The sequence below is a fragment of the Prunus persica genome, chromosome G2 (genome assembly GCF_000346465.2).
Source record: "Prunus persica cultivar Lovell chromosome G2, Prunus_persica_NCBIv2, whole genome shotgun sequence".
Classification (NCBI taxonomy): domain Eukaryota; kingdom Viridiplantae; phylum Streptophyta; class Magnoliopsida; order Rosales; family Rosaceae; genus Prunus; species Prunus persica.
In genome coordinates this window covers 23,352,783-23,369,583 of record NC_034010.1, presented here as the reverse complement: position 1 = coordinate 23,369,583, position 16,801 = coordinate 23,352,783, and the positions used below count along the sequence as shown (strand labels likewise).

At 38.5% G+C, this 16,801-nt stretch overlaps 3 protein-coding genes across 13 annotated transcripts; 2 read left to right on the top strand and 1 right to left on the bottom strand.

Annotated features, from left to right (window-relative positions):
- LOC18784551 (pentatricopeptide repeat-containing protein At4g01400, mitochondrial) lies at positions 170 to 4,463 on the top strand. 9 transcript variants are annotated; one of them, XM_020558488.1, is made up of 6 exons: positions 170 to 1,743; positions 1,906 to 1,961; positions 2,172 to 2,802; positions 2,901 to 3,091; positions 3,214 to 3,485; positions 4,006 to 4,463. In XM_020558488.1, the coding sequence occupies exon 1, from the start codon at positions 199 to 201 to the stop codon at positions 1,588 to 1,590; it is 1,392 nt and encodes a 463-aa protein (XP_020414077.1). In that variant the 5' UTR covers positions 170 to 198; the 3' UTR covers positions 1,591 to 1,743; positions 1,906 to 1,961; positions 2,172 to 2,802; positions 2,901 to 3,091; positions 3,214 to 3,485; positions 4,006 to 4,463. The 9 variants fall into 9 exon arrangements, with proteins under 9 accessions (XP_020414077.1, XP_020414083.1, XP_020414082.1 ...); XM_020558494.1 differs by having other exon boundaries at positions 1,906 to 1,977; positions 2,927 to 3,091; XM_020558493.1 differs by having other exon boundaries at positions 1,906 to 1,977; positions 2,901 to 3,053.
- LOC18787017 (heterogeneous nuclear ribonucleoprotein R) lies at positions 5,065 to 10,603 on the top strand. 3 transcript variants are annotated; one of them, XM_007217869.2, is made up of 9 exons: positions 5,065 to 5,263; positions 6,270 to 6,682; positions 6,792 to 6,908; positions 7,011 to 7,151; positions 7,247 to 7,423; positions 8,330 to 8,537; positions 9,628 to 9,809; positions 9,900 to 9,985; positions 10,083 to 10,603. In XM_007217869.2, the coding sequence occupies exons 2-9, from the start codon at positions 6,272 to 6,274 to the stop codon at positions 10,216 to 10,218; spliced, it is 1,458 nt and encodes a 485-aa protein (XP_007217931.1). In that variant the 5' UTR covers positions 5,065 to 5,263; positions 6,270 to 6,271; the 3' UTR covers positions 10,219 to 10,603. The 3 variants fall into 3 exon arrangements, with proteins under 3 accessions (XP_007217931.1, XP_020413398.1, XP_020413397.1); XM_020557809.1 differs by having other exon boundaries at positions 5,106 to 5,263; positions 6,237 to 6,682; XM_020557808.1 differs by having other exon boundaries at positions 5,106 to 5,263; positions 6,212 to 6,682.
- On the bottom strand, positions 11,980 to 13,256 carry LOC18785535. The gene has a single exon (XM_007220414.2). It carries the CDS (start codon positions 13,116 to 13,118, stop codon positions 12,543 to 12,545), a length of 576 nt encoding a protein of 191 aa, XP_007220476.2. The 5' UTR covers positions 13,119 to 13,256; the 3' UTR covers positions 11,980 to 12,542.

Here is a 16,801-nt window from a genome sequence, read left to right as displayed (position 1 = left end):
AAAAAATCATAAATAGTATGGTTTAGTATTAATACTTGACTTAGAGTTAGAGATGTGAAACAAATGTAACACGTTACAAATAGGCATGGGATTTTGTTACCACAACGACGTCGTTTGCCCAAGTCTGTATTTTCCACTCTCATATTGACTGTGTAGCTAGGATTGGGAATGACAGAACACAAAACAACCAAAGAGAAAATGCATCTGCTCTTTCAGCGGTCCTCAAAAGCCGCAGTAACGGTCACTCGCTCTCTAGCCCTCCCGCCAAAACCCCCATCCTCCTCCTCCTCCTCCTCCGTCTTCTTCCTCTCATCACAACCCCATAACCAGAACCACGAAATCGGCTCAATCGGCTCCCCTTCCAGGATCCAAAATCTCATCGCTTCACAATCAGACCCTCTCCTCGCCAAAGAGATCTTCGACTTGGCCGCCCGCCAACCCCATTTTCGCCACTCCTACTCTTCCTTCTTCACTCTCATCCTCAAGCTCGGCCGCTCCAAGTACTTCTCTCTCGTCGATGACCTCCTCATCCGCCTCAAGACCCAGAACTACTCTGTCTCCCCGGCTCTCTTTGCCCACTTGATCAAGATTTACGGCGAAGCCAATTTGCCACAGAAAGCCCTCCGCACCTTTTATACCATGGTGGAATTTGACTGCAGGCCTTCCGTCAAACACTTGAATCGCATTCTTCAAATCCTCGTTTCTCACCGGAACTTTCTCCGCCCGGCGTTCGACGTCTTCAAGGACGCTCACCGTCATGGGGTGATGCCCAATACTCAGTCTTACAACATCTTGATGCGTGCTTTTTGTTTGAATGGGGATCTTAGCATTGCCTACCAGCTATTCAACAAAATGTTTGAGAGAGACCTTGTTCCAGATGTGCAGTCGTATCGGATTCTGATGCAGGGGTTGTGCAGGAAGGGTCAGGTGAATACGGCGGTTGATTTTTTGGAGGACATGTTGAACAAAGGGTTCGTTCCGGATTCGTTGAGTTACACTAGTTTGTTGAATAGTTTGTGTAGAAAGAAGAAGCTTCGTGAGGCTTATAAGCTGCTTTGTAGGATGAAGGTTAAAGGGTGCAATCCTGATATTGTGCATTATAATACTGTTATTTTAGGATTTTGTAGAGAAGGGCGTCCAGTTGATGCTTGTAAAGTTCTTGAGGATATGGCATCAAATGGGTGCTTGCCAAATTTGGTGTCCTATCGGACTTTGGTTAGCGGGTTATGTGATCATGGGATGCTTGATGAGGCAAAGAGTTATATGGAGACAATGATATCAAGGGGGTTTTCTCCGCATTTTTCGGTTGTTCATGCTTTAGTTAAAGGATTCTGTAATGTGGGCAGGGTTGAGGAAGCCTTTGCAGTTTTGGAGGAGGTGCTAAAGCATGGGGAGGTTCCTCATACAGATACTTGGCTTACAATAGTTCCTGGGATATGCGAAGAGATTGAGCTAGAGAGATTGGAGGAAATTCTGAGAGAGGTAATGAAGGTGGAAATTAGGCCGAACACCAGAATAGTAGAGGCAGCTATTGGTTTGGAGGATTACTTGATAAAAAAGATACGGGCTAAACCGAGGAGAGCTTATTAGATGCTTCGTACTATTTGGCTCCCTGGTTTTGGTCAAGTAACTGGCCTTACCTTTTTTGTTTGTCACTAATCCAGCCATAAACGTTGCAAGTGCTTTTCAAAAGAATGCAATCTTGCTTGAAGCAACTGCAACTCCACCGACATGGGTGTTTTGGTACTTTAGTTTGCTTCTCCTTCCATCATGTATCATCTCTACCCCTTATTGAGAGAATATAATTGTTGTATCACATCATTTCATGTTAGTTTTTGGCTGCATATTGTCAGTTTTCCAAGGAGGCTTTTAAGTTGCCTTATTATAGTTTGTTCTTGTTTACAGCAACAGGATGCTAGTTTATTTGAAGTACTGCTTTTCAGGCCTTGTTTTTCCACTAGGTATGGACTTCACTAGGTGCGGGTCTTGAACTATACTATTCATAGAAAAAGATAGATAAATCGTACAGTATTAATATGAAGTGGTGAAGGAAGACTAACATTCTTTTATACTGGAACACATTTTGAATACTTGCATAGCTTCATTTCTTGCTGGATGTTAACTTACGTAATCTGATTAAGGGAGTTTGCATTAAATATCTCTATTTGCAGGACAGGGAACAATTCCTCCCTCATGCTTGCCATCTCTCAGTCAGAACAGAACTTCTGCATTTTTTATTGGAGAGTTCTGAGGCTTCTAATTCAAGAGCAGCATGAGAATATCTTAACTTGTATTTTCTCTTGGAGCTAGAAACTGAAGCTACTTTAGACGTTCTGAGATGAGCTTTCATTGAAGATGAAATCTCAAAACGCGACATTTATTCTCATGATTCAGCTGATGCAAATATGGAGCTGCCGGATGGGAACAATTCAATGGCTCAAAGTCAGAATTCAATGGTTCAAAGTAGATACTCTCATTCATGTTATTATTAAGGGTATCTCCCCAATAGATGGATCTCCTGGCAATGATGACACTGCATCAATAGTAGACTGGCCTTCAAAGAAAGGCATTGGTCATCTGTTTGAGTTTAGTGCATACTATGTTGCACGTGGAAGAGCTAATGTCTCGAAACGTGTATTGTCTAAAATTTTGGTGTATTTGACGTCAAAGAATAACTTTCCATCATGGGTTGCTGGAGATAGCATAACTTCAAAAAGTAGAGAGAAACAGGTTCTTGGCCTTCTTGAGGTAGTGCCTGAGACCGATTGGGATTCATTTTATGAGAAAGCGTGATTTTACCAGGTAAATTTACCAATATCTTGCAATGTTGTCTCAGAATCATGTTGTTACAATTCGTTCAGTTTGAGATTACTCACTTCAAGTCTCTTGGAGTATTTTAGATTTGTGGCCTAATTCATACCAGCAGATATCAGTATCTTGCTGCTCTGGACTGCTACATGAAAGATATAGATGAACCCGTTCATGCCTTCTCCTTTATTAACAAAATATTATTGTGGCTGACCGACAATGAATCCGCTGCTTTTCAATCAGAAGTAATTTATCAAATTCCAGAATTTTTTTACTTAAACAGGTTATCCCTTAGTTATCTTGAATTTCTCTTTTGTTTTTCCTCTTTCATATGTTAAGTAATATGTAGGTTGTTTTTCCTCCTCCTCAGTTATTCAATCTCAATTATTTTCTTATTCTATGCAGAGAAGGCACATGCGTCTTGGTTATCAACAATTTTACTAGTGAAACCATATCCTCTCTGAACTTCATCCCCATCCAAAAAGCCTATTCCTCGGTGATTGAGGTTCACTTATCTGGCCCTCGACTGTTCAAGTTTAAGAAAAGATGATCTTGTGAGGGTAAAGGATCAATCAATAGCAGTTGAGGCTTACTTGGAAAGGATCTCTGATTTCCCAAAGCTTTTGCGTAACAATCCTGTTAATGTGACTGATGATATGATTGAACTTTATTTGGAGGTGAGGTCTTTGTACAATTACATCTAGTCTTTTTATTTCCTCTTTAATTTGATTTTATTGAATGATTCTGTGTTTCAGTTGCGTCATATTCTCTTTGTGATTCATTTCTTTTATGGATATTTTTCAAATCAAGTGCCCAGTTAAACAATTATTCCTTCCTTAATGGGGTGAGGGAGATAATATTGTTCTTATCAAACATAGACCGGGTTCAGTTTTTTTCGGCACCACTATGGATGGAGCAATCACCCTATACCTCCAATGAATGCCTTTCTATCTTGACCTCGAAAAGCACTCATGGATGAACGAGAATGCCCTCCCCTAAGGTTCAGAACGAGAAGAAAGCCCTTATTGTGTCAGTATATTCATTTTGGCCAAATTTTAAATACGAGACTTGTAAGAGTTGAGTGAGCATGTTTCGTGGCTACCCTGGTTTCTGTACCATAAAGCTTGTCCATGACATTTCCCTCTCGGTGTGTTACTTCACCTCAGGTTCTAAATGTTTCACGTTTTACCTTTTCAGCTGTTATTTCAGTATGAGCGGAATTGAGTTCTCAAATTCCTAGAGACTTATGATAGCTATCGCGTGGAAGGAACACTGTTTACGCCTGTGCCAGAAATATGGGATAACAGATGCTGCATCATTCTTGTTGGAAAGGGTTGGTGATGTTGGCAGTGCTCTTTTACATACACTTTCCACCCTCAGTGAAAAATTTATCAAGCTTGATACTGCTATGGGAAGTCTGGTATCAAGTGGTTCTGCACGTACTGAGCATTTCAGCAATGCTTTAAAGCTCCATAAAGGTGTTCATATCTTAAGAAAATTGTTCTCTCGGTTCATCAAGGAGATTGTTGAGGGCATGATAGGTTATGTTCGCCTTCCAACTATCATGTCCAAACTCCTTTCTGATAATGGTAGCCAGGAATTTTGTGATTTTAAATTCACAATATCAATATTAGATAATGAGTTTGTTTTGCTTTTTTTGAGAGTTCAAATTTGTTCTGCACAGCTGATTGATGCGCAAAACATAGTGGACAAATTGACCTCTGTATTTTTACCTAGTCCACAGTTCACATCCTCACACATAAATTTTTTTCAGAAGTTTCACTTGGATCCCCATACCTCTTTGTAGTGGGTGTTTGTAATTTAGTCATTAGTCCCATAGAAGCATACCAAATACACCAAGATTACCGAGAATAAAACACAACGGTCATTTATCCTCGCATGTGTCTGGGTGATGGTCGTTGATTAGTGTAAGCTTCGCGATGTGATAAAAAAGGCAAAAAAAAAAAAACCCTCTCACACGAGTTCCCGTGTGTGGTGATACTAATCTTAATTAATGGCTCGATAACGTGATAACCGTTGATTAGTGTAAGACTCTGACAAAACTCATATCAATTACTGGGTCATAGGTTTTTCATGCCTTCGACTTTACCTTAGCATAATTTTTATACTAAATACAAGAGGAAAAACAAAAATGTGATGTGGAAAAACATAATTGTGATGTGGCGCTCTCATGGCGTATTTTCATTGGTAGAAGTATCTAACCTCACAAGAATGAGGTGTAACCGCATTCATTGTGCGTTTTCTCTCAATTTCTTTCCCAAATAGGGGCATTCGGGAAAGAGGGCCCATTTGGCGTTCGTCGGATAACAACACAAACACACCCTTTGAAGCCTTTCTTCTTCTTCTTCTTCTTCTTCTTCTTCTTCCCCAAGTACGAGAGTGAAACCCATACGCCGAAAACCCAACAACCAAATCTTTGTTCCCAAAACCACTGGTACGCAAAGTCTCACTCTGTTTCAATTTTTCTGATGTTGTGGTGTAACTTTTTATATGCCTTAGTTGCGTTGCCCCATGTATTTCTGATTCGCTTTTGAGCATTCTCATAACTCTCACATCCACAAAATCTCTCCTTTTCTGGGCTCTGTTGCCTTGTCTTTGTCTAGTTCTGTAGTTCTTCTCTCTGTGCTAATTGATTTTCTTTCTCTCCATTGTTATAGGCATAGGATTGGTTGGCTTGGGTTGTTCAGTTGGGCAGGGGTTTTTCTCAGCCAAGTAGTTGTATTCTCTATTGGGTTTTTTTATCTACGGCAATTTCATCAATGGGTTCTTTTATTTCACGTAGATGAATTTGTTTACCCCTTTGAACTAACTGTAATGTGGAGGCAGAGAGGGGTTAGCCCTAGTATCTGTTATCTAGTTATATTAGAAAGAAAGCATTGTGTTTTTTTCTAATCTAAGTTGTTTTTAGGTTGCGGTAATCCTTAAATCCAAAAACTATTGGCTTAACATTTTTTTATAGTTATTCTGACACTCGTGCATGAACAAAATAGTGCATAACCCTTTATGTTATATTTAAACATTGTTTACTACTATCTTCTTGTGCTCCATTTGCTTGATGGATTCACGAGGTTAGAAAAGAAAACTTGGATTTGATAAATGTTCTATAATTGGATTGCCAATTATAAGGTCTCTATTTTGTTTACCAGCATCCATGGGGCATCCAGGAAAGTTGGCCAGTCTCTTGTTGCATTTCTTACAAGTCTCCCTTGGCATTGGGTTTTCCATTGCCTCTTGCTTAGAAACGACTATTAGGTGTTTTTCTTGCTTCGGAAGTTCTTATGAGCTTAACATTTGTTAGTTCTTCAATAGAGTACATGTATGCCTTTCATGCAAATTCTCATGGGGTCGGTGCTATTTCCATAATTATTTTACGAGCCTGCAGCTCATTCAGTTGACAATTGGATTAGTTATTGGATGACAAAAGTTGGTGCTTGAACCAGACATGGCAGAAGGAGCGGAAGTTGAGGAGCGGGTGGATCTTGACGAAGACAACTACATGGAAGAGATGGATGATGATGTAGAAGAGCAAATAGATGAAGATGGAGTGGATGGAGTAGATGGAGGCAGTGATGAAAATGTGGAGGAGAATGCTGAAGAAGCACATGAAGATCCTACAACTAAGGCTAGCGAGAAAGATCAATCACCAGAACCAGATGAAAGCCATAATGCCGGTGAATTTGTAGACGATGAAGAGAAACCTTCTGCTTCTGTCAATGAAGAGGAGAAAGAGAAACATGCTCAACTTCTTGCCCTTCCTCCCTATGGGTCTGAAGTTTTCATTGGTGGACTTCCTAAAGACACTTTGGAAGAAGATCTGAGGGATCTATGCGATGAAATAGGCGAAATTATTGAGGTCAGAACTGCAACCTCTTGTGCTTCTGACATTTTGGCCTTCTGTTTGGGGCCGTCTGGAGTGGTAGTTTGATTTTCTGTGAGGGTTTGATTCGTTAATTATTTTGCAGATAAGATTAATGCAAGACAGAGAAACTGGTGAAAGCAAGGGGTATGCATTTATAGGATTTAAGACTAAAGAGGTTGCACAAAAAGCCATTGAAGAATTACACAATAAAGCATTCAAGGTAGTGATGTTTCTCTTTTGCAGTGCTGTGTAGTATTGCCTTTGTTCCTTTTTAAAATATGTCCAGCCTGATTGTGATCTATAATGTGTTTCATCTCTGCAGGGTAAAACCTTAAGATGTTCACTTTCTGAAACAAAGCATAGATTGTTCATTGGTAATGTTCCAAAAATCTGGACTGAGGATGAGTTTCGAAAAGTCATTGAGGAGGTTGGTCCTGGGGTTGAGCACATTGAGCTAATAAAGGTTAGATCTTTAAACTCTTCTTTTGTTATGTTAATTTGGAGGTTAATAGCAGCTTGGATAAATGTTCTTATGGAATTATCTTTTGTTAATTGCAGGATCCCCAAAATCCAAGCAGAAATCGTGGTTTTGCTTTTGTTTTGTATTATAATAATGCCTGCGCTGATTATTCAAGACAGAAAATGTCAAATTCAAATTTTAGGCTGGATGGAAATTCACCAACTGTGACCTGGGCTGATCCAAAAAGTACTTCAGATCATTCTGCTGCTGCTCAGGTAACTCCAATTTCCAATTGAATGGAAGTTCTAGGTTCAGGGCCTTCAGTTTGCAGATTTTTTATTTATAAAAAGTATATCAGAAGCTTAACTGATTATGTTTGAACTGCATCTGGTACCATGTCAATGCAAACGATCAACTAGTTTATAGGAATCTGTGGGATTTTACGTTGCACCATGGTCCACTGGGCTGCATCCCAGGGGATACGTGTGCATCTTGGTTGTTAGTCAATCTCACTGTACTGCATCTTCCCATGTCAATATTTGAGTGGAAGTATCACTAGCTGACGTGTGATACCGTAACATTCTATAATTTCTCATTGCAGTGACCCTGCTTGTAAAATCATTCCTAAAAATCCACTTTAAGTATCACATAAGGCCTTCGATAAAATCTTAAAAGAAATGATAAGTAGTTGATTTTTTTATTAAATTTGTAACAGCAATGGAAACGTATTAGTTTTGTAAGAATATTGGGGTGAATTGGAATGTTTTTTTCCTCTTCTTTGTAAGTTTAGTGAGGGGTTTATTTTCTTCTTTTTATTCTTTTTATGTTTAGTGGATTGGAAAGTGTATTTTGTTTGCCCCTATTTCTTATTTTTAAGTTTAGTAAGGGATATTTTTCTCAGAATTTAAAGGGTGGAGAACCTAAATGGATTGTTGCCTGTTGGCTTTCTATATTAGTATAGGTATATGTTCTAGTTATATTTTCAAATCTTTAAATTCATATGAATCATAGCTTGACTTGATATGAACTTATTAAATTTGTCAACAAACTCAGAACGAGAATTTAGAAGCTCGTGTTTAGTTTCATTGCGACCTTTTATCTTCTATTTAAAATGTTCAATTATGTTTTATGTTTCCCTGCCCTATCTATTGACTATATGTTTTTGCTTTTGCAATTTTCAGGTGAAGGCTCTTTATGTTAAAAACATACCTGAGAACACTAGCACTGAAAAGCTGAAGGAACTATTTCAGCGCCATGGTGAAGTAACAAAAGTGGTTATGCCACCTGGAAAAGGTGGCCAAGGAAAACGGGATTTTGGATTCGTCCATTTTGCTGAAAGGTCAAGTGCTCTGAAGGCCGTCAAAGATACTGAGAAATATGAAATTGATGGTACGTATTTTGCATTTCATCAGGAGCTTTTTGAGAATTTAAGATCCAGTGAGATAGACCTCTCTTTTAGAAGTTTTTTTTACTAATTTTAGTTTGATGGAATGTGACTTATTCATCTTTTAACATACATGCAGCTTGTTCTAAGTTAAGCATATACAGTTGAGGGTCAATTTTCAGTGCCCTGATTTTTGAAATCCTCAACTAAAGAAATTAGTGAATGAAACCAAAATAATAGTGAAAATTCTATCAGTTGGTTTGTGCCTCTAAAATCAAGTACATGGAAGATTGATTTTGTTTAAGCTTATTTTGTTTTTCTTTGGGTAGATTATGGGCCTGAGGCCCGAACACAAAGAAACTGACTACAAGGGGCACAAATAGCCCCAGGCCTGCAGACAAAAATAATAGCTTCAAAAGCGATAAGAATCATGTCTGTAGGGGCGGCACTCTGAATTCTATAACCAAAATTCCAAAGCTGGCAAGCGGCCAGCCATTCTGCGGCACAACTACTTTCTCTGTGGATAGGTGAAATGAGGCAATTAAATCAAATCATATAGAGTTCTGTTTCAAAATGTTTTAAGATTTGGAGTTCTGTTTCAAGATTCAGTACATAGAATGCAATGCTATATGATTTGGGTATAGACATCAAATAATAGATGGCTGCTGGAATGTACTTGAAACTCTTACTGGTCTATTCTTTTCATCATTGTGATATAAAGTTGTTGCAATTAAGTCAGATATGAAACATAGATTTCTATTATTTATACTGTAACCCGACATGTTAGAACTTAGAAAAATGGTGGTGGCCTTATGAACTTGATCGTAAATTATTTGAAATAACAGCTTCTGCGGGATATATCATGGTTATCATCACAGGGCAAGTTCCTCTTTACATTGAAATGTTTCTGCTGTTGTGTAAAGCTACTTAATTTGAATATTAATAAATGGGGAGGATGGTTTTTTCTATTACATATTTCTTTATCTGATTTTTGTATAATATTTTGAGTTGGTCGATAGACACTGATCTGAAACTTTTCATTTTTTTGAGCTCATAGTGTCTCCAAAAATAATTCGTCCATCGATTTTTTTACAGGTCAGCCACTGGAGGTTGTCCTTGCGAAGCCTCAAACTGAGAAAAAATCTGATGGGGCTTATCCCTACAATGCTGGGCCTCATGCAAACCACCTTTCACACCCAGGTTATGGTGGTGGTTTTGCTGGAAATCCATATGGCTCTGTAGGGGGTGGATATAGTGTTCCTGCGGGTTTTCAGCAGGTAGATCACCGAATTTATATTGTTCCTCTTTGTCTTGGTATGAATCCTGTATCAGTGTAATGTCTTATAACGGATTCCATTCGTGAACAGCCAATGATATATGGTAGAGGGCCAATGCCTGCAGGAATGCACATGGTGCCTATGGTTCTACCAGATGGTCGAATTGGCTATGTTCTGTAAGTTGCCATTTGTTTTCTGGGAGGTTCTTTTAGAAAGAAAAAAAAAACAAAAATAATTATGGAATAATGTCTCATAGAGATTGCTTTTTTGCAGTCAGCAGCCTGGTGCACAAATCCCAACTCCTCGTCCTAGGAGAGTGGATCGGAGCAATGGTCCAAGTGGACAGCCTGGACGAGGTGGTGGTGGCAGTGATGAAAGTAACCGTGGCAGGAGGTACCGGCCTTACTAGTGGCAGAGGATTGAGGTTGTTTTTTGGGTAAAACAAGGAACATGTGACTGGTTGGAGGACGAGTTTTATCAGACGGAAAACGAAAATAACAGAGCCACCTCCCCCTCCCTTTTTCTCTCTTTTCAATGGAAAAGATGGGGCAAAAAAAGAAAAGAAAAAGAAAAAGGCTGCTAGGATTAGGAAAATGAGGTATTATAAGTTTATAACTGAATGTTGGTGTCTCATTGCTGTTAGATGTATGGCCAAAAAAAATGCTTCAGATAATTGACAGTCTAGGAATTGTTTCTTACGTATTAACTTATCAGCTTGTAATGCATTTTGTTGGCATTTGTTCATTGACATCTAGCAGAAATCAAAGTTTATTTTGCATCCGAATTTTGACGTGGCATATTTTTCTTTTTTATTTTGCTAGTTTATTGTATTAGTAATAATGGCAGTTTGAGTGTGTTAATTAACTGTGTATTAGCAGCTGCTTGATTATGTAATCGACTAATGTAGAACAAGAAGTCTGAATTATGATGTTTTGCAATTTCGGATCTTCCAGTCAAGGGGACCAGTTAACGTTTTGTGTTCTGTACACTTGTCAACTAGAAAAACTTGTTTTAGGACAACTCAGATTGAGGATCAAAATTCAGAACAGGAGGATCTTGGTTTACCCAATTTATGGATTTGGTTGCTCAGGTACTCTAAAAGGACCTGTAAGCATCAGAACCAGGGCCAAATGCTGTGGCATATTCTTCTCCCTTGCCGGAAATTCTTAACATGTATTATTAGGTACAAAATGTATGGCCACTGATCATGGATATTTGATGTCTTGGACTTGGTCCACCGACACTAAATGAAAATTGTTTCTTTCGACGTTCAACTTTTCACAGTAATTTCAGCGTATGGAGGGTCATCTCAATCCCCTCAAAACTCAGAAGTAATTTCAGCGTATGGAGGGTCATCTCAATCCCCTCAAAACTCAGAGCTCTTCTGTGTTCCATCCATCCCAATGCACCATATCAAAGATGAAAGCATAAATAGGTTAGGTCAGTTGGTCAGGGCACTCGAGTTCGAATATCCTCTTTCGTAAATTAGATTAATTTAGAATAATTTCAACAATCGCTTGTATAAAATACAATTTAAAAATCAAGACAATTGAATAATAACAAAATTCAGAAAAGAAACATAGTCCGTTACAAAATTTGTACAGAATCAAGTAAACTAATGTTATGTATGCATGAGTGTCCCAGAAAGTTGACATTCAAGGGAAATAAATTAACAAATTGAAAGCGGGGAAGTTTGCTGACTGTAATCCGCTGTTTCATACCAACTTCTTTATAAAATGATAAAATGTTAAAGAGTCAAATATCAGCAATTGGTCTTTGTAATCAATCTAAACTGCAATTCAAGAAAAGGCATTTCATATGCATATAATTTGATTGGCCAAACAGCCACTTTCTTATAAGAAACCAATCGTAGCTGTCCTGTCCTGTCCCATAGAGTATCCATTAATTCAGATTTGCAAACCTAGAAGGTCTTTGTAATCTGCTCTTATGTAGTTTGCATATATTATATACATCTTCTTGTGTAACACAAGTCATTTTCAAAGAAAAACCCAATTCCGAGACTTACCTTCTTTCTTCTTTCTTCTTTCTTCTTTCCTCTTGCTTATGTAAAGAGAGATCAATGCGAAGTTTCTTGATGATCAAACCCAAAAGTTCAAACATAGGCAAAATTAAACAAGATCCACGGAAAATAAGTTTTAAAACACCAAACTTAGATCATCAAAGAAAGACAATGCTGCTTAAACAAGAAGCCAAATAATTAAACACGGCACTGCCACCATATTACTTACAATGGGAAACTAAAGTATGACTCGGAAACTTTCTGGACATGATGTTCATTCTTTAATAAAAGATGGATTTTGTATCGATAATGTCCAAAGATTAACGTCTTGCACAAGGAACCAGTGAGGTATAACTTAGTTGGTCGGGCTATTCCACCTCCACTATGTGTAAAGAGATTTGAAATCCCAACACCCAAAGAATATCTGTGTAAAACCCCCTCCCCAATAGCTTGTGCTCAAACAACGTCATGCACAGAGAAGAACTGCCCACACAATTACACCATATGGTGAAAGTGAAATGGAAAGCTCAAAAAACTGTCCTCTATGCTCTATTGCCAAGTGTCCATAGGTGACATTAGTTTCATTTCTCCGAATGTGATTCATTTATACAATGCAAGAGTAACAAGACCAGTGTTGAAAAAGAAACAGAAAACATGGATATGAATCAAATAAAAATATTATTCACAATTGGAATGCATAGATGGGCAAACCCTCAAACGACCTTAGAAGAAAGCTCCTGAAACCGCTTTTCCAATTCATCCAACCTATCACCCCACTCACTTTTCACACACAAGGGCCTCACTTTCCCATCCTCATCCACACCTTCCTCTTCCCCGTGGCTTCCCAGATAGGATGATAATGATGACGACGACACATTTGCCTTCTTCTTTTTCTTACCAATCTCTCTGCTTTTCTTATCAGCTGCTTTCTGGAGAGCGAAAAGCACATCAGACCCACTAATCATCTGCTTGCCCTCTTGATTTTGCTTTTGCTTTTGCTTTTGCTTTTGCTTTGAGAGAATTGGGGTTGTGGGTTTGTGGTTGGATTTGAGTTTGGTGAGAATTGAATGGCCTAAGCCTCCGAGGTCTTGGCCTGGTGGCTGAGACTTGGCGGAGACGGAGAGGCTCTTGAGATTGAGAGGTGGTCTGTTGAGGTTGCGTACGAGAGGGTGGCATGGCGGTGTTGGTGGGGACAGGTAGGACACTGCCCACATTGCTGTGTGGTTTTTGGTTTTTGGGTTGTTTTCTTCTTTGCTAAATGGGTTGGCTTTGCTTTTTATGTTAGCCATACATATAATGTGGGTTGGGTTATCTTTATTAAGTGGACTATTTGATTGATCGATGGGTCAGGCTGGGTCGAATAGAAAAATATTATCAAAATATAAATAAGTACTTAAATTAAAAATATAAAGTTTAGGACAAACTATTGTAAACTTCCTAATCTATAAGGTATTTACGAGTTCATACTCTATTTTGGGGACATTTACCAGTACATACTCAACGTCACGGAAAATCTACAATTTGCCTCCTCCGTTAACGAGATCGTCAGAAAATTCGTTACCTGCCATGTGACATTTGTGGGACTCATTTTTTAATTGACATGGAGTTCCATGTGGACAAAAAACTAATTTTTTTTACTTTGTCTTCTTGACCATCCGTCCACGCCTGTATGTCTCCTCTATCTCTTTCTCTTAAAGTTCTCTTTTTTCGCTGTCTCTTTACACTTGATCTGATGTTTAGCTTTGGATGCTTTGATTTCTAGTTGTTTTCTTTTCTGGGTTTAATTCATTTATTTGTTTTGTTACAGGAGAGTCAGAGGACGTAATTGCTACAAGGTTGGGGAAGATGGGGTCAGCGAAGTTCATGGGGTTGGCTGGGTGTGTGGCGTGGGTTCCTGGAGGAGGGTGGGTGTTGGATGTCGGGGCTCAAAGACTTGGGGGTGGGCTGAGAGATTTCAGGTCGCTGGTTAGGGAGGGAGGGAGGGTGGGTCTGATGGTTTTTTTTTCTAATGGGTTTTGGTGGGCAACGGGAGAAGGGTGGCTGAGAGGTGGGGTTGAGTCAGGAGGTGTAAAAGAGGGTTGGCTGGGTAGGAGAAGAGAGTGGAGATTTTATTTTTTATTTTTTATTCATTTTTAATGATTTTAATATTATTTAAAAATTATTTTTAACATGTATATAATTTTTTATTATTTATTTGTCCACCTGTAAGTCCACGTCAATTAAAAAATGGGTCTCATAAATGCCACATAGGCAAATAACGAATTTTCTGAAGATCTCACTAACGGAGGGGGCAAATTGTAAGTTTTCCGCGACGTTGAGTATGTACTCATAAATGTCCTCAAAATCGGATATGAACTTGTAAATGACCCTATAGGTTAGAGGGTTTACTGTAGTTTGTCCTAAAGTTTAACGAAGTATTAAGTTTTGTTCATTAAATCCAAATAATGAATGCAAGTGTGAGTTAGGTTAGTTGGCTAAAATAGTATGCCTACTCCCATTGCACTTAAGTTCAATTCCCCTCTACATATATTATTAGTTTAAAATATCTAATTAGAGTATCTCCTGTTGCATATGCAAATTTTTGGATATAAAGTCACACTTACATTCCATTTGCATAATTATCTTAGTGTTAATCTCAAAGAGAGAATGAGTGGAGAGAGTCAATACATTCACAATAAGCTACATTAAGCTTGTTAAAGAAATAAAAGGAAGCAAGAACTCTTGTAAATAGGCTCCCACTTGCTTAGGGTTTGTTTAGTGGGTTGCGGAATTGGAAATGAGAGAGATTTTGTTCATTAACAAATGAAAGTGCCAGTGTGAACGGATGACATATCACTCCCTAAAAAAAGCTAACTCATTAACTCTATCATTATGAATGCCATTGTTGGGGAAGGGGTAGGTTTGGTTTGAACTTTTGTGACTTTCCCAAATCAATAAAATTTGTGAACACTCGTCAACGCTCAATAAAAAATGGCCTTAATTTGCAAACTAGTGGTTTCTCTCATATTTGAATTCTTATGGCACATTAGTAGTGAATATGTGTGAGAAACTATCCCTCCTCCTTTTAATTTAAATTATCGCTTGTATTCAAGAAAATTCGTGAACACTCAGATTTAACTCAAGCAAAGATTCAAGCAGAAAATTCTGATGCAACAAACAAAGAAGCGCAATGGATGTTCTTGTGAGAAAAGGGAAGGGCCTACAAGACCAAACCAGGAATGATTGAATTGTTAAACACGTCATTTTTGTTGATGGGACTGAGATCAAGTCCCCCAATTCCTGCAAGTCAGAGTCGAGTAGATGCAACTTACAAAACCTAATAAATGTAAAATGTCCATAAATAAATAAATAAATTTGAACTGACTCCAAAAAAAAAAAAGTAATAATAATGAATAGTCATGTTTGTGGTTTCGGTCCCTTGAAGCCCCATGTGGATAATCCCAAAACCAACCAATCCACCCTCTTGGTCACTGATTTGGGCACCAACATTGTTACATGTCCCAATCAAATTGCTCAGCAATAAAACGAAAAAGTAATATTCCCAATCAAATTAAATATCCACAACAAATCCTTGGTCCATTCATGCCCATCTCATGTGAGTTTGCATGGCCATATCAAGTGGGGAAGGATTCAAAACGAATACCCAGAAAATGGGGAAAACCGAATCCCCTTGCGTCTTCCAACCTTAAGAGCAACTCCACCTATTTGTCCTTAGCCATGACAAGGGTGGAGCTAGGGCAAGCACTATTCACGTGAATAGTGCTTGCCCTTGCAAATAGTAAATTGTGTCTCCACCCGTTGCCCTTAGCCATGGCAATTACTATTTATTTTTTTGTTTTTTCCTCCTATTTTTTAATGAAAATAATTAATTTGGGTTATATTTTCAGATAAGATTTTCGGATTCCTACGTGTCAAGCCTATTCATAATCATATAAAATTTTCGAATAAGATATTTGGATTCAAATTTCGGATTAATTTCAAAGTTCAAATTTCAGATAAAATTTTGGGTTCAAATTTCGAATAAATTTCAAAATTCAAATTTCAGATAAATTTGGATTCAAATTTCGGATGAATTTCAAAATTTGAATTTCATACAAATTAGGGTTCAAATTTCGGATGAATTTCAAATTTCAGATAAGATTTTCATCCAATAAAATCAAGCCACGTGGCATGTCTATCTTGCCAAATTTTTCTATAAAATCAGAGTCTCAGCTCATACCTCTCACACCACATCTTTCTATATTTTCATTTCTGAGAGTTTATAATTCATACTTCATTCATTCTGAATGGAAGAATTTAGGAGATGCTTGGAGAGACAAGAGAGAGAAATAAGAGAGAGAAACCGTAGAGCAGATGAAGTCAATGAGTTGCAGAGACAAGTCGATGAGCAAGTTCTCATAGCAGTGGCTTTGGAAGAAGAAGAGAACCAAGGTCGCCGCCATAGTTCACAAGCCGGCCGCCGCCGGAATGTGGAAAGACATAGGCATTCTAGGGGTAAGAATCTTTTGGAAGATTATTTTATCCCAACTTCTTTGTACTCTGATGTTGATTTTCGAAGGCGATTTAGAATGCAACCTCATTTGTTCAATAAAGTCATGCATGATATTTGCAATTATGATGCATACTTTGTTCAAAAGTGTGATGCTGCTGGGGTTTTGGGGCTTCTTCCGGAGCAAAAGCTTACAGCTGTTATACGAATGTTGGCGTATGGAGCATCTGCTAATCAGGTGGATGAGATTGCCCGGATGGGGAAGTCCACTACGTTGGAGGCTTTGGTAAGATTTTGTCAAGCTGTTGAAACTCTGTACACTAGGGACTACCTGCGTAGACCTACTCCCAGGGACCTCCAACGGCTTCTACAAAAAGCCGAAGCTCGAGGATTCCCTGGAATGATTGGTAGCATCGACTGCATGCACTGGCAATGGAAGAATTGCCCAACTGCCTGGCAAGGTGATTATGGAAATCGAAAAGG

Bases quoted from the DNA above. Each gene is read 5' to 3' on its own strand.
- LOC18784551 (XM_020558491.1), top strand. From the start codon at position 199: ATGCATCTGCTCTTTCAGCGGTCCTCAAAAGCCGCAGTAACGGTCACT.
- LOC18787017 (XM_007217869.2), top strand. From the start codon at position 6,272: ATGGCAGAAGGAGCGGAAGTTGAGGAGCGGGTGGATCTTGACGAAGAC. The intron at 7,424-8,329 runs GTAACTCCAATT...TGCAATTTTCAG, and splicing joins ATCATTCTGCTGCTGCTCAG to GTGAAGGCTCTTTATGTTAA. The intron at 9,810-9,899 runs GTAGATCACCGA...ATTCGTGAACAG, and splicing joins TTCCTGCGGGTTTTCAGCAG to CCAATGATATATGGTAGAGG.
- LOC18785535 (XM_007220414.2), bottom strand. From the start codon at position 13,118: ATGGCTAACATAAAAAGCAAAGCCAACCCATTTAGCAAAGAAGAAAAC.